At 46.3% G+C, this 16,234-nt stretch overlaps 1 protein-coding gene across 1 annotated transcript in view; it reads right to left on the bottom strand.

Annotated features, from left to right (window-relative positions):
* Positions 1–16,234, bottom strand: part of LOC146785406 (uncharacterized) — a 2,064,968-nt gene that overhangs the window by 1,644,609 nt on the left and 404,125 nt on the right. The window contains exon 5 of the mRNA XM_085634420.1: positions 11,432–11,515. Within this exon, the coding sequence (XP_085490546.1) occupies positions 11,432–11,515 (84 nt within the window). The remainder of the gene's footprint in view (positions 1–11,431; positions 11,516–16,234) is intronic.

The following is a 16,234-nucleotide window of genomic DNA, read 5'->3' as shown; positions in this document are numbered from 1 at the left end:
TGTCACAATTCTGACGGGCCTCAGGAGGATCAGAAGGGCGAGTGATGGTTCGCCCCCCCTGAACATGGCCGTCTCCTATCTTTTCAGCCAGACCACTGGGATACCGACAACCCTGACAGCACCGAAGACAACGTGGTGTATTACGGGCCTGGCATCTTTAACTGGGAGTGCAACACCAAAGACCCCGCCCCTACATACGTCGTCATACCGGGCCCGCCTAGGAGAGCGGAAGCAGACGAACACGGAAGAAAGCTGCCGGAACCTGAGAGAGAGAAAAACACCGAACAAGTAGCGTGTGGAAGTGGACATCGGGCAGAGGAACGACTGGCGCTGCTGTCCTTGCCGGAGGAGGAACCCGACACCAGGATGCCAGGAGGCCAACGGTTCAGCTCTGCGCCCCGCCAGATCCCTGGAGGAGTGTAGCTTCAACAGGTACAGGAGTGTGTTACTGGGTGGATGGCGACCGCTTTTAAATAAGGCACCTCCAACTACCCCCTCACTTCCCCCGATCCCCAGCATTGCACCTCACGCCGTTGTAAGTGTGTTTGTGGCACTGGTGCTCCCGCACTCCTACCCGACCCCATTTTGGACATAGCGTGAAGTCTCACGATTCCTCTGTTTTGTTTTACTTTTGGGTTTTTGTCCGAGAGATCCCAGGTAGTCGCCTGGGGGAGGAGAAAACCGCGCTGAACAAGGGTACCTGTGACGTCAACAGGACCGGATGAGACCTGTGAAGTACAAACAGGAGTATCCCCAGACTCGGATACCCAAGACTATAAACCTGGCCCATCGTGATAAACCCCATATTTCAATAAAGCCAAGTCTGACCAGATCCCGCGTCCAGCCTGCTCATTACGAGGTCTTACAAGTGGTGGAGGATGCAGGCAACCTGTCCATTGAAGAGGATATAATGAACACCGTCATCCAAAATCTGATCCTGGGACAGGAGAAGCTAGGATGGGCCGTGGAGTGTCATATGAGCACGGCTCAAGCCGACAATGATGCCTTCAGGAACAGCATGGCCGCTCAGCTGGAGGAGCTGCAGAAGCTAGCCACAGAACAGGCAGCCGGCCGGCTCAGAGAAACCCGAAGCCCGCATACACCGGGACCCTCGGGCATATCCCTGCAAAAGTATGTAGCCGGGGAGGATCCGGATGCATTCCTTCTCAATTTTGAGAGGGCGGCCAGGGCCTGTGGGTGGCCGGCGGAGAAATGGCCCTTCTTTCTGGCCCCCTTACTAACTGGCGAAGCCCAGGCCGCCTACCAGGTGGTTAACAGTACTGGCACTGCGCCCTATGGAGAGATCAAAACCATCATCCTTGATCACCTGGGTATGGACGTGGAGGCTTTCCGCGTGCGCTTTCGTAGAGAGAAGGGACATCCTGGGGAGAACCCAAAAACACTGTTCTTCCGCCTCAAAGCAGCCGCAGACAAATGGCTAAGACCACTTGAGAACTCAAAGGAAGAAATCATGGACCGCATATATCTTGAATAGTACCTAGAGGCCCCTCCATATAACACTCAGAGGTGGCTCAGACAACACTCGCGGCTGACTACTGTTGGACCCGGCCTCGTAGCATGGCTCTACTGGTCCCCGCACCACCTCACCTGGTACCTGCAGCCCCGAGCTCACGGCCTAACCGATCCTTTCCACCAGAACACACGCACCCGACCCGGACATCCTCGTCCATGGCCTCTCCCCCTTCGGCCACCCCGGGCCTGCGTGCCCCCTTCATGCACCAAGATGGCCGCCCGGCCCCAGCGCGACCCGGGCCTAGAGGCGCCACTCCGGCTGGAGGACATCACGCTTCCAGAGGATGAGAGAGGGAGGAGCAGTTTCTGTCGCACCTCTGAACTCCCCTGGGACGATGGGTTTCGATCGGCCCTCCGGCCTCCCTGAGAGCTGGCTCCACGCCTGCTGGGTGTCTGGGACTCCTCCCAACCCGGCCCTGGAAAGATCACAAGACAATGGCAGGAAACCCCGACAAGCGACCCCCAGGTGACAAGACCCCTGCCTGCACAGACTCCGGACATCAAAGAGGGGTCGACCTATAACAAGGGGTGCTCTGGGACTGTCCGGCAGATTCGACGCTGGAACAACGAGAGCCTGCTGACGCGGTCGCGGCTCCTGGAACTTAGAACCACCTGAGCCCTGCTGAGTGACTCGCGGCTCACTGAAGATCGTAAGACCTCCGAACTTGTACCTGAGCCCTGCTGAGTGACTCGCGGCTCCCCGAAGATCATAAGACCTCCGAACTTGTGCTTGAGCCCTGCTGAGTGACTCGCGGCTCCCTGAAGATCGTAAGACTCCACCGGTCCCGCCGGACCCCACGACAACCAGCCTACCCCCCAGCTCGAGGATTGTGAGCTGTGCGCCGGGTACGTCCTTGCCTTGAACCTTTTCACCAGAGACTGTCCCGCTACCCCCTATCCCTTCCGAGACTCATTGAGCCCGTGCTCTCCTTGTACATATTTGCAGTGCTAACCTGTTTGATAAAGATTGATTCCTAAGGACACACGGTGTGGTGTTTCTGTGTCGTGGGGTGCCAGAAGTACGATCCTCGATACGAGATATCTCCTCCTGAGGAGTCTCCCGCCAGTGCCCGGCTACGATACTTTGAGGGAGGGTCTCAGGGTAGTCAGGACCCCCTTTCCGGGCTCCTCTGAGGTCGCCGTCAAACAACTACCGAACAAGCAACAGAAATGGCCACCACCTTCTCAAGGGCCCAGCCATGTGTCCTATCCTGGGAACCGAAAAGACCTCGCCCACCGCAAGGGAAACCTGAGAAACTGAATGCCAGGCCTCCGGTAGAACCCCTGAAATCCCGACCAAACCAATCTGATCCTCCATTATATAGAGGGCCCCAGTGCTTGGACTGTGGTGAGTGGGGCCATATCGCCAGGGCAGGTGCCCTTAAGAAGACGTCAGAGGAGCAGATGGAAGTGGGATATATTCCCCGTTCCATGCTGTACACCGCGGAGATGGGGACGGCCTTTTACGTGAGTGTAGGGGTGAATGGGAAATGGGTTAGAGCCTTACTGGATTCGGGGTGTCGACAATCTGTAATACAAGGGGCACGGATACATTCCACCCAAGTCCAACCCGATCTGCATGTACACATTAGATGCGTACACAGGGACGTGAAGGCCTACCTGGTTGCTGAGATAGATATCATCCCAAAGGAAGGGTCCCCTTGCAGAATCAGGGTGGGGGTACTACCTGATTTACCAGAAGAGGTCATCAGAGGGACTGATAACCTGGGGTTCCTAGACATGTTCCTGGCCACCGTTTTTCAGACCCTAGGGGAAAGGAGGGACAACAAGAGGGGAGAATAGTCACCCGCCTTGATCACCTCGGAGCCATGGCTCCTGGACAGAAACTTCCAGTTCTCGCAAGTCAACGTCCCCACCGTCCAGCATGCCTGGCAAAGCGCCCAAAACAATGACGGAACACCCCCCTGTACATACCCTTACTTCTTCTCTAAGTATGGGTTGTAGTACCATCAAAGCACCCAGGTGGAAGAACCCCAACTACTTGTCCCCAAGACCTTCCGCAACCAAATCCTATTCTTTTCCCACTCCCACCTTACAGCTGGACACATCGGGGTAGAGAAGGTCACACAGAATGTTCTAAGATACTTTTATTGGCCCGGGGTGTATGGGGACATCAAGAAACATTGTCAGGAATGCGAGGCCAGTCAGCAAAAAAAACGCTTATCGGCCCCCTCCTGTTCCCCTCCAACCGTTACCCATATTAGGGGTACCCTTTGATAGAGTGGGGGATGGACCTTATAGGTCCCCTCCCCAGAACTCAGAAAGGACATCAATACACCCTGGTGATAGTGGACTACACAACCCGCTACCCAGATGCATTTCCCCTCTCAGCCCCCACTACACAGAACATTGTGGACAAACTGATCGAACTCTTTGAGGGTAGGGTTTCCCAGGGAGATCCTAACCGATCAGGGCACTCCATTTGTCTCCCGACTGATGAAGGAGGTATGCAAGACACTCAACCTGAAACACCTTAAAACCTCTGTATATCACCCCCAAACGGACGGCCTCGTTGAGAGGTATAATGGGACACTAAAGCTCCTTCTGAAGAAAATGTTGGGGGGGAGAAGGGACAAAATGGGACAGGCTCCTCCCCTTAGCTTTGTACGTGATCAGAAGCCAGGTCCAGAGCAGTCTCGGTTGTTCTTCCTTTGAGATGCTTTATGGGAGACAACCGAAATCGCTCCTGGAGATGACCAAAGAAGCCTGGGAGAAAGAGGAAGCAGACAAGGCCAGGTTTTTTTGGGACTATACCAAGCGCCTTAAGTCCAAGATTGGAAAGCTGAGGGATCTTGCTTATTCCCATCTGGAAAAACAGCAAGAGCGACAGAAACATTTTTATGACAAAGGGAAGAGGTGGCGGCGGCTAGCTGTTAACGATTGGGTATTGGTGTTGTTGCCTTCCTCCTCCAGCAAATTTAAGTCTGAGTGGCTGGGGCCTTACAAAGTGGTAGGGACTGTGGGAAGAACCAGCTACAAAGTGCAGATAAAGCCCTCACGGATTCAGACTTATATCAACCTACTAAAAAAATGATTGGTACCCATGCCTAGCTCCGCCCATGTAGCCCTGCCAACAGACGAGGGTTGCTCACCCTGTACCCTAGCCACATTGGTCATGAATGAGGAGTTAACGCCCCAAGAGAAACAGTCCCTAACGAGTGTCATAAAACCCTTTGCATCCATGTTCTCGGACGAGCCAGGGAAAACCTCGCTTATAGAGCATTCTATCATAACAAAACCAGGCCGCATAGTTAAACAGCGGCCATACCGCATACCAGCCACAAGGAGGGAGGCGGTACGCACAGAAGTAAAAGCTATGTTGAGGATGGGGGTCATTCGTCTCTCCAAAAGCAAGTGGTCCTCTCCCATAGTCATGGTCCCCAAACCAGACGGTTCGACCAGATTCTGTATGGACTTCCGTGCCCTCAACTCCATTTCCAAATTTGACGCCTATCCAATACCAAGGGTAGACGAATTATTCGAGAAGTTGGGCAACGCAAGATACATTACCACCATTGACTTTATAAAGGGATACTGACAGGTGCCCCTGAAAGAGACCGATTAGGGAGAAAACAGCTTTCGTAACACCAGACGGCCTGTACGAGTTTACGGTCCTCCCCTTCGGTCTTCACGGTGCACCTGCTACCTTCCAGCGCCTGATGAACACGGTACTCGGAGAACAGCAGGACTATTCATCGGCTTACCTAGACGACATAGTGGCGTTTAGATCGACCTGGGAGGACCGCCTAACCCACTTAGGCCACATCCTACTCTCCCTAAAACAGACAGTTTACTGCCCTCCAAGATCTTAGGCCAAGTTAATCTTCTGAGATTATTTGTTAGGAGGGGTTCTTGGGCTGTTGAGTGACTCCCAGAGGGACCCCTTTTAAGAGGAGTACCAACCCATGGTTAAAATCAGGGGGTTGTGGTTGCTATCAGGCCCAAAAGGAATTATCATGTCACCCATCAGTTGCCAAATTCTAACATCCACCAAAATGAAGTCAATAACACAAACTAAAACCTCGCTTGAAGGTAGTCTGCCTTTCAGGGTCTGAGCGAGTCCTACTCTGCAAGCCCTTAGACTCCTCCTAACCACCAATGAGGTGAGGTAAGCTGGAAAGCTGCATTACTGGAATGATGGCATTGTGCTATGTGTGTTAGGTTGGGGATTTCCCAGAACTCATCTTCATCTCAGGTCAGGATACTGATTAAAGGAGATGGTTCAAACGTAACATTGAAATCCCCTGCTACCAGAATCTTAGTCTGATGCGGATGGATACCGACCAGGTCATCTAACATTGTCAAGACTGGTGAATCGGTGACTGAGGAAACAGACCTAGCATAAACATAAAAAATGGTCAAAATTAGCCCGAAAAGAAAAGTGAGCTGGATCCCCATTAAATCATGTGATTCAATCAGCAACTGTTTATGGGCACAAGCAGTAGAATTCTTTACAAAAAAGGCTAGACCTCCGCTAGCTCGACCTGATTTTTTTGGAGCTAGTACTTCAACGCTATGTGGTATAGCTAATGATAAATACCCTGTCAACAGCCCATGTCTCTTGGAAGATTCAAACGTCATTTTCTCCAATAAAAATAAACCACTCTGGGTCAGAGAGGTTTGAGTAGATCCCTGCCAGGTTACAGGAAATAATGGACAAGCTACAATTAACTTTGGGGTCTACCGCAACACTCCAAAAGGAGGTCCCATCTTCAAACATATAATAGCATCGCTTTTGAAATTAACTTTGTTAGGCCCCCGCTCGTGTTTATTTATATTGAAAGAGGTGGTGACAGGAACAGCATTGGGCTTTTTGAATGAAAAAGACATTGTGGTTTGGCATGCATTATTTGAAGATTGCCCTGCGGGAAAGAAATGCTCAGGAACAGGACTAACATCTAGAACAATATAATTCTCAACAAATCAGTCAATCAATCAGGGGTTTGTAAAGCGCGCTACTCATCCGTGAGGGTCTCAAGGGGAATGTATGGCGATACAACGTGTGGTGTTACCATGCGGTAGGTAACAACGCGGTCATTACAACGACCGCGTTGTTACCACGCGTAGCTTTACATCGCAAGTCGTTTCTACGACTTGCGCTAGATGGCGCGCTGGATTTAGGAATAATATAAATTACTATTCCTACTCCAGTTAGCGCAACAGCAGGGAATGTGTTGAATTTAAAATCCAACACATTCCCTGGTGCTGCACGCCACCTAGCGCAAGTCGTAGAAACGACTTGCGATGTAAAGCCACGCGTGGTAACAACGCGGTTGTTGTAACGACCGCGTTGTTACCTACCTGCGTGGTAACAACAGCGTTGTAACCGCTGTTTCCCTCTCCGGGGTCTCTAATAATTAAATATTATTTACAGCAACTCTTGGGGCAGTGGAACTGGACATTTAAAAAAGTTACACAATTTGGACTCGGTGTCCAATGGGTCAGCACAAGATTGAAAAATTGGAACACTATCAAGCCCAGCCCTATTCTGTCTATCTAAATCCTTTAAGTATTGAACATGTGAGTTGGGGTGCAGGATTAATAAGTGTCTCAGGTCATTCGACATCTATCAGTGGTGTTAACATGCTCGCTCTATATTGGTCCCTAGAGAACAAGTCATTTCCGGGTCTACAGTATTTGAACTGGAGGTCAGAATTGTTAGGTGGGCTACACCTAATATCAAGTGCTACCACATTATTCCCTATCCTCCCATTTTTCAAGATCAGCTGAATCATATACAATGGGTTCAATGTTGGACTCCTCTTAGAGCTAAGAATACCTTCACGAATCACTGAACAGCAATCCCTAACGTGCCTAATCCAATGCAATACCTTGTTGATAAGAAAGTCCTCGGATTCTTATCTACCATGAGAGGGAGGTTTCGGGACCTTAATCAATGCAATTCAGTTCATAAGAGAATTATGCTTCCAATCAGAATGTAAAGAAGGCATTTGTCTCCACTTCCCTGTAACCCCATCACAGGTAGTGTTTTCATACTTGAGTGAACTCCTGAATTGCCTATCAAGGTTACTACTTACTATGTTCTTTGTATATAGTTTAGGTGCAAGGTCGGGTCCTTATAGAGAGCAAGTCACATTCTCTGAGGCGCTTTGGCCTGCACTCGTCCCAACACGTGAATGGGCGGTATTCAGATGGGGTTTAGGTTGGTCAGCTTTAGGCCTACTGACCGAAAGTTGGACATTGACCTGAGGGGCAAGTGCGTTAGTATTTTTAATCAACTAAAGTTGCTTTATTGTAGTTGAAATCTGGCAAATAATGATTTTGAGCTCTCCCACCTCAGCCTTCAGCTCCATAATCTGGGAGGTACAATCGACATCCGGAAGGATAGAACAAACTGCTGCAGCAATGGAAGAACAATTAGTACAAGTAGAAGAGAGTGGTAATTCCGTAGTTAACTCAACAGTGGTAAAAACCGGTTACTGCAAATGAGGGGGGTCTCCAGAGGAGGGCGTGGGTAATAAGAAATAGCAGCTGGGTTGGGAGATTTATTTAAAGCCCCATTAGGTGGTACTATCTCAGTCCAAGTTTTAGAATTCACAAACATGTTGGGTACTCATACCTTTTGTGGGTTTGAAATGGCCAACTTGGGGGATTCCCTCGTTAGTGAAAACAGCAGGAGGCTGCGGTGAGTCAGGATTTAACAATTCTTCGTACTCAACCACAAGGTCATCTATTCGATCAACGACTCAATTACCTCCTGCCGTTCTTAATTCTTTTTGGGTTTTCTTCATTTTTCTTGGACCCCTCGTACCCTCCCCTGCCTTGCTTTTGCACATGATTGTTGACAAAATAGAGCAAAAGAGGGTTAAAAAGAGGGAAGAGGAAAAGAACAATGAGAAAATGCTTTCCTGACAGTTTCACTGTGCCAGACAATAATTACCCACTACCAAATAACACACAATTAGTAAAACAGTTTTGGTCTTTGCAAGATACCTCATAAAACAGTCAGCAGTCGCAACCCTATAGCCTAAACCCACATAAAAGAATGCTTAGCGATAATTCCAGCCTACAGAATTAAAAAGTGTGCCTTTCAAAGTCCCCCAGCAACTCTATCACGTTGGTAAAGGTTCAACCACAAGCTTTTGTCCACATATGTGCAGGTGACAGTACCTTTGATGAAGGATATTAGAGGGGGGCCCAGCCCAGCCTCCTCCGGGCACAGGATTGGTGCGCCCTTGGCCCGGGCTTTGCTTGGGTAAGGCCCGCACTGCATGAGATCTTCAGGTATTATGTAGCGCACGTCACGGCAAACGGGACGCTGCTGGTGGCACGCCCCTCCTTGTTTTCAGGTTCAGCTGGTCCTTGAAGTCACTGGACAGGGAGATGCAGATACGGCCCCCAGCACTTGGCATACCGTGCCGGGGGAGTTCTTCAGGCACTATGTTGTGTTCGTCTGGGCAAAAGGGAGGCAGCTGGTGGCAATCCCCTCCATAATTTCGGTGTTAGCTGGTCCTTGAAGTCCCTGGATAGGGAGATGCAGATATGACCGTCAGCACTCTGCAGTCCTGAATCTTCCACAGGTCCAGGAGTGTTCTGAGTAGAGGTTCTGAATGTGCCACATTTATATCCAGTACCAGCATTTGTGTAGGTGAAATCCCTGGCCTACACCCAAAACTAGTTTTGGACTGTTCTTCCCCTGGGTGTGGCTCCAAATGTTCTAGGGTGACAAAGGCAAGAGAAAGCCCGGTATCAGGCTCATCCATGTCTCTGCAGCAGGCAGGGTTCTTTCAAGTATAATGTAGGAAGGACCCTTTGAACCTTTAGGGCCTACCTGAGGGCTGACTTACAAGCATTAAAAAAGGAAGTTTTAGGCCTGGCAATTTTTTATTTTGCCAGGTCGAAATGGTAGTTTAAAACTGCACAACAGGGAGCAGTGGCAGGCCTGAGACATGTTTTACAGTGCTACTTGAGTGGGTGGCACACTGAGTGCAGAAGCTGGGTTAGGGTCAGGCTGCATGATGACTAGTTGCACTTTTGTCTTTTCCAGCGCATCATCAGTCAGGCTTGTTTCTCCAGTTTGACGCAGAGCGGTCATGATTCCCTAGCAAAATGTCTGCAAAATTTGGAGTCGTCTTAAGAAAAACAAAAGCTAGGAGCATCGCCGAAAGACATGCACGGAAAGGAAATGACGTTTGTAGACAATGATAGCTCTTCTATGAGACTCCGCTCTATCACATGCAGGGCAGTACAAAGCCTAAGTGGAGTTTCAGGTGCACTGCTGTTGAGATTCTCTGGATCCAGTCTGGTATCTGCAGATATTCTAAAGGTGAGGAATCAGTAGTTAGAAGTGTCCATCAGCAATGTTCTTTTGCCGGATTTGTGCTAGTGCATATCAGGAAAAAGCTTTCATGAAAGTGGACCATGATATCTCTGGTTTAATTTATGATTTTAGCAGAAATTCTACAGATCAGGTTACGTTTATTAAGATGGAGACAAACTGTTTTAAAAGGAAAGACAAAAGTCCAACATTTTTTTAAAGCAAAACAATTAAAGCGATAAAATATTATCTCAAAGAATCAAATCTATTTCATCTAAAACATTTCCAACATGCTACTACCTTAAACATGCACACTGCAACATAGTTACGCTCATACATCCCTTATTGCAGTGTCAGCTCCTTGGCAATCGACACTGCTCCCTACAACCTTTTCTTTAGGTAAGATTATCTCACATATTGTGGGTCAGACAAATGGTTTATGAAGTTTTGGTTCTATCCCAGCACTAATATTATCCCTCCTTTTGGTCTGGCGTCACATAATAAAGTACCTGTATTGCTGCTGTGCCTAGTTGCAAATATCATATGTTATTTTAGTATTCATTTGTTTAATGAAGTATTGCCATTAGTACTGTCCTGCAGCGCTGTCTGGTTTTGGTACTTTCACATGCAATTTCGAGGATTCCACCACGGAACACAGTTTTTTTTCTGTTTAAGTATTATCATAAGCAGTGTGGGTGGGATGTGTTGTCTGGTGTGCCTAACCGGAGATAACCAGCAAACTCAGTTATGACTGTGGTGTTTTGTTAATGGCCACAGTATCCCTTTGAACTCATTCAGCTGCATGCTGTTCAATAGATGTTGGTTTCATATATAATAAGCGTAGTAAGGTTCAACTATATGGTGCCTCAAAGCTGTTTTGGATGTAGGCACATTGGTTTGACCAAGTGTGCAGTAATATGCTTTTGTGCACTGGTTAATAGCCAACAATTTTGAATATCTGAGCTGTGCGGGGTCGATGTGAAAAGTCCTGTCTAATGTGTTGTGTTGAGTATTTGTTGCTGCCATGATGGAAGTGTTGTGATGAGCTTGATAATAACCAGCTGCAAGGTGCACTTATGTGGATGCATGAACGATCTAGGTTTAAAGGAATGTATATTTTTAGGCTCCAACGAGCAATAATTTCTGGTTTAAGATTGAATGAGCAAGTCAATGAACATTGGCTATGAAATACCGAAGTATAACTTGATGCAAAAGACAAAAGAAAGCACAGCAGTTCAAAACTCCTACTTTGGGACTGGCATGCTAAACTGAATTAAGCATAAAAAGCCGCCGCAGATCTAGAGATTAATTGCAGAAGTTCTCATGGTGCCTTCAATGTAAGTTGAATGGGTATTCATTTTTAGTTGTCACTATCTAATATAATCAGAATAATGTAGTTTGTGCACTTCTAACAAGCGTTGGCAAAAGCCAACCATTCTCTCCAGCAATACTCGGGCGCAAAGCTACTTGCTTTGCTGATACCCGTTTGCTTTGCCATCAGCCACCATGAAACAGTAGCGTGGTGATCACTGAACCGGAGACCATCAGAGAGCGAAAGAACTAGCCAGACTAAGGACAGAAAAAGGAGAACAGACTAACCGTCAGTTTTTGATGTTCAGACTCTGATGTGTTATCCAGAAGCTGCTGCTCCAACTCCCCACATCTTTTCTTGTACTGCAACACCTGTTAGAGAGGAGTAACAGTTCACAAAGTGGTCTGAAAATGGGGAAATGACAGAATAATTCCATTACTCTGATTCTAATGTTCCTCGATCCATTTATTAATGCGTCATGGCGATTCTGCCTTCACAGATTCTTTAATCAATCCATCTCCAAACACTAAACGACCCCCTCCAGGCATGTATACACGCATCACCTACCTAGAAGGCCTCCTGCATTGTACTCAAGCCCCACCCTCTCCACTGGATGAGACTAAATCGTAACTTTGAGGGAGGGCAGTAAATTATGACTGGAAAGAGGATTATTGGACTCGGAGTAATGGAATTAGTGTAAGTAATTTAGTCCTCACCTCATAGTCCTATTCCTTGTACCTATCATTACATTACTATGAGAAAAATATTCAAGCAAAAATAATTTAGCAAGGATGAACTTCTAGTATTAAAAAAACACAACAGACGCAAGACCAAAGAAACTTGTAGCAAACTGATATTTCATGCATATTACTTCATAGCAGAAAGAATCCTATAATAAAAGCACGCATGGAGCATGGAGGGACTTTCCAGTAACATCGAGGATGATCACTTTGTTGCCTACATCAATACTTTCCACTTGGTGATGTTTTTCAAGAAACTGGGTCTCGTGAGGCTTTAGACCTTCAGTCATTCTTGGTCTACAGCAAACCGGAAGGTTAAACTCATATGCTGGGCGGTCCTTCTGGGGGCCTAGCCATCTATGTAGAGGCTAAACAATGCAAAAATAGGAGAGATCAAAATCGACCATCCTATATTGCAAGTAGTAAAACTCTCGGAATGCCTGCCATTCAGTGCTCTTCCCCTGCTGATTATAAACGTTTATATTCACCCCATGCCTGCTAAAAAGATACAAGGAACGTTTTATTGGTCTTCATTACTGCCCAAAAAACTAAGGATTCACAGCGCTCATAATAATGTCTGGTGATTTTAATATGAACCTAATGCAGGTTGCAACAAGGGATCAAATAGTAGATATATTTGATCAGATCTGGCACATACCCAAATTTCAACCACCACAAAGAGAAAGAATGCCAGGGGGCAAAACTTTAAAAATGAAGTGGGGCATCTGGGACTGAGAGCTATGAATGGTCGCATTAACTCAGACATACCGGATCAGTCAACTTACCATTCGGCAACCTCTAGTTCAATAATTGACTATACTTTTGTACCTTTTGCTCCATTTCAAATCGTTATACATTATGAACTGGGAAGCCAGCTGGAAAGTAACCATCAACCACAGAGGATCCTGCTATGCTTAAATTGTTCAATGAATGATCAAGTCCAGCCGGAGATGGGCACACTCTCTACTATTAACTACAGAAGGTTTACTGGACAATGGATTCCATTGAGAGGGTGGAACGTAATGCCAGGTACAATTGGGAGCAGGTATTTGAAGTAATTATTGACCCACTGGATCAGTGGGCCCAACTCTCTGAGCTTTTGGAGGATCAACATGGCCTGAGGGGTCCTAAATGCCTCGGGTTCAGTACTGGTCCGGCCAAAAAGGGCTTCGGCTCAACTCATAGCAGCCAAAAAGAAGCGGAATCGTGCACTATGGTTACTTCGCAATAGTCAGAATTTTACCTTATGGAGTGCGACCATTCCAAAGCTGAGATCACTTTAGAAAAAAAACACATGAGAAGCAGCAAAGTCAGAGGTAGAGTTGAAGTCGTGTAAAATTCTTTCATCCTCCAGGAAAGATGATGCCAGAGTTCTTGTGATTAGTGAATTGTGCCACAGGTCCACAGATGTCCCTCTCTACTTTGAACATTACAGAAGATACCCGGACTATCTATCTCCAGGAAATACCACAGAGGTATCATGATGAAGGAGCAGGAGGCGGTAAGCCTAGTTAATTCTATGTCAACAGGCAAAGTGGAGAAAATAATTGCTTCCAGTCATCGCGATGGTGCCCCAGGCTCTAATGGCTTACCGCAAACTATCTTCAAACAGAACTACCAGAATTGGGCCAAACACCTGTCCACCTTATACAATCATGTTCTTACTAACCAGGTAATCCCAGATAGCTGGCGGGGATCCATCTTGGCCCCAATTCATAAAGCAGGCAAGACTATGTTACCCTCCAGCTTTCAGTTTTTTGCTTTAATGGATGGGAGGCAAAATATTTATGCCTACTGATCTGATAGTTTGGGCTCAAACAGGCTCATTGGTGCCAGCGAACCAGACTGGGTTCATTAAGAAAATGGGTACAACCACTAACATCTTAATGCTTGCCCTGCTAATTGACTTAGCCAGGTGCCGTTCCTCTAATCTACACCTGTACTATGTGGACTTTCGGTCTACCTTTGTTGCAGTACAGCGTAACAGCTTATGATCCAAACTTCAAATCTGGGAAATTCCTCCTCTTTTACTAAGATAAATTCAACTGTTGTACACTGATACGTGGCCAAGGGTAAGGCTGGGCAAAGGTTCATCGATCTCAATGAAAATAACTACGAGTAACGGCTTAAAACAAGGATGCGTTTTGTCTCTGTTCCTCTTCAACTTGTATCTGGCAGATCCGACAACGGTTTTCAACAGTGGCAATTCTCATTCTCCCATGGTGTCTGGTTTTTGTGCTTCTCACATGCTGTATGTGGACGCATTGTTTTAATCAGTTATACCAAGGTCAGCCTACAGCGATTAATTACTGCAACGGCCCAGTATGCTGCAAACCATGGGCTATGAGTTAATCTCGGTAAAACAAAAACAAGGCTAGTAACCTCGCCAAGACGCCCACCGCCAATATTCTATCTAAATGGCTCAGCCCTGGAGTCTGTGTCGGAATACAAATACCTAGGTGTAATTTTTTATTCAAGGGGTGCTTTCATCGAACAGCGCTGTGCGACACTAGGAAGAAATAATGCTTTATCCTCTGCTTTCTGCTCCCTAAGGAACTCTATAAAAGGAATGTCTCTAAAGCCACTTTTACTAGTTATGGCAGCTAAATATCCGCCCTCTCTTATGTATAGAATAGAGGTGCTAAGAGGAAGTGCTGCCAAAGTAATTGATAAAGCTATAACCAGGATATAATGCTGTATGTTTAATCTCCCTTGTCATGCCTCTCCAGCTCAAATACGTCTGCAATTTGGGCTCCAGAGACAGGTCGTAAGCTGCCTGGGTGCGTACCTGTAATTTTGCTAGAAGCTAAAGAATGACCTACCTTAAGTAGTATGGTGTGGTAGGCTAAAATGGATCCAAGAAACACCGAGGCTCATGGCTATTTAAACCTGGTGTTAACCACCTTCAAGGTTAAGGAACTTTTGCCCTTAACCCTTTCACAACTAGCTTCTAATAAACTCAACTGGCAAAAAGATCTCATCTCTAGATGATAAAGCTGTACTATCGAAGAGATCACATGCTTGGACAGTGATTGGGTATTACGGCCTCCTAAAGCCTCAATCATATTTAGAGAAACTGTTTGGGCTGTTGAACCTGTGATTAGGAGATCTCCAAAGCCATTATAATTCTCCCGCCTGGAAGAGATCACATGCTAGCTTTGCAATTATACAAGGGAGGACATTTGCTGTATTGTCGGTACTTGTCCTGCTCTAATGACGGAACAAAAAGGTCTGCTGAGACAGTTCTTCAATAGGAACAGCACACGCACTTGTCGGCAAGCAATAAAAGCCTGCCTTCAAGGAGGGGACCTGAAGTTCTGTGGAAATTGTTGTACATTTATAGACATTGCAGTTGCTAAATTGGCTAAGACAGAATTATAAAGAAGCTCTTGTTTATAATGATTATGTATTGCTGCTCTCCTATTCTTTCACCTAGTATTTACCGAATGATGGAAATGAAATTTAGACACCGCATCAAAGCACTCTTTTATAATTATAAAGGAGCGCTTGTTTATTATGACTATTTTCTGTTGTGCTCCTCTCCTTGACCTAATATTTACGTTATGAGGAAATTATATTAAGGCAGCGCACTAAAGCACTTTCCCCCAGATTATTTGCACTACTATAGCTATTACGTACTCTCGGTCTAGTACTCCTTGAATAAGAAAATTAAATTGAATCAAAGCACCAAGCACTTTTTTTTCAAGCGTATTTGTACTTTGAAAGTTATTAGGCTTTATCTCCCACTTTCTCTCCCTTTCTTCCTCCCTCCCTCCCTCCCTCTGGTTTAGTATTCTCTGTGTGATGAATTGCAATTAATACAATGCACTAAGCACTTTTATTCTGTGTCCTTGTGAATTGGCAATGATTTTACGTTTATACTGCCCTTTTCGGTACAGCAGTTTGTAAGTGATGACCCTAACTCCAATTTTAAGTAATCAGTCTTACTTTCTTGAGTAATTGTGATAATTAAACAAACTGGTTCTACGATTGTACAGAGGGTTTTAATGAAGGTCGATTACATAGAGACACGCAAAAATGTTGGGTTTTATTTAAGCGATATTTTTTAATTGTGATATTCTAATGATTGTCCGTTTTTTTATTAACTGAACAATAAAGATAACTTACCTGTTATAATGAAAGCCAGATTTGTCAAAGTTTTCCAGCTGCACGCAATAATGTCTTAGACATGTTGGAGATGCCCCATTGGCTGCACCACATATCGCCATTAAAGACACCCGTTGAGCCTTTGCCCAGGAAGCTGACGTCCCACAAGCAGATCTTCCCTGTATACCAACTGGATAGGAAGTTCCTGAATTTTATAAGCCCATGAAATACAAGATTTTACAA

This window comes from Triturus cristatus, chromosome 11 (assembly GCF_964204655.1).
Source record: "Triturus cristatus chromosome 11, aTriCri1.1, whole genome shotgun sequence".
Lineage (NCBI taxonomy): Eukaryota > Metazoa > Chordata > Amphibia > Caudata > Salamandridae > Triturus > Triturus cristatus.
Note: the sequence above shows the minus strand (reverse complement) of the source record. Positions and strands in the feature narration are given on the sequence as shown.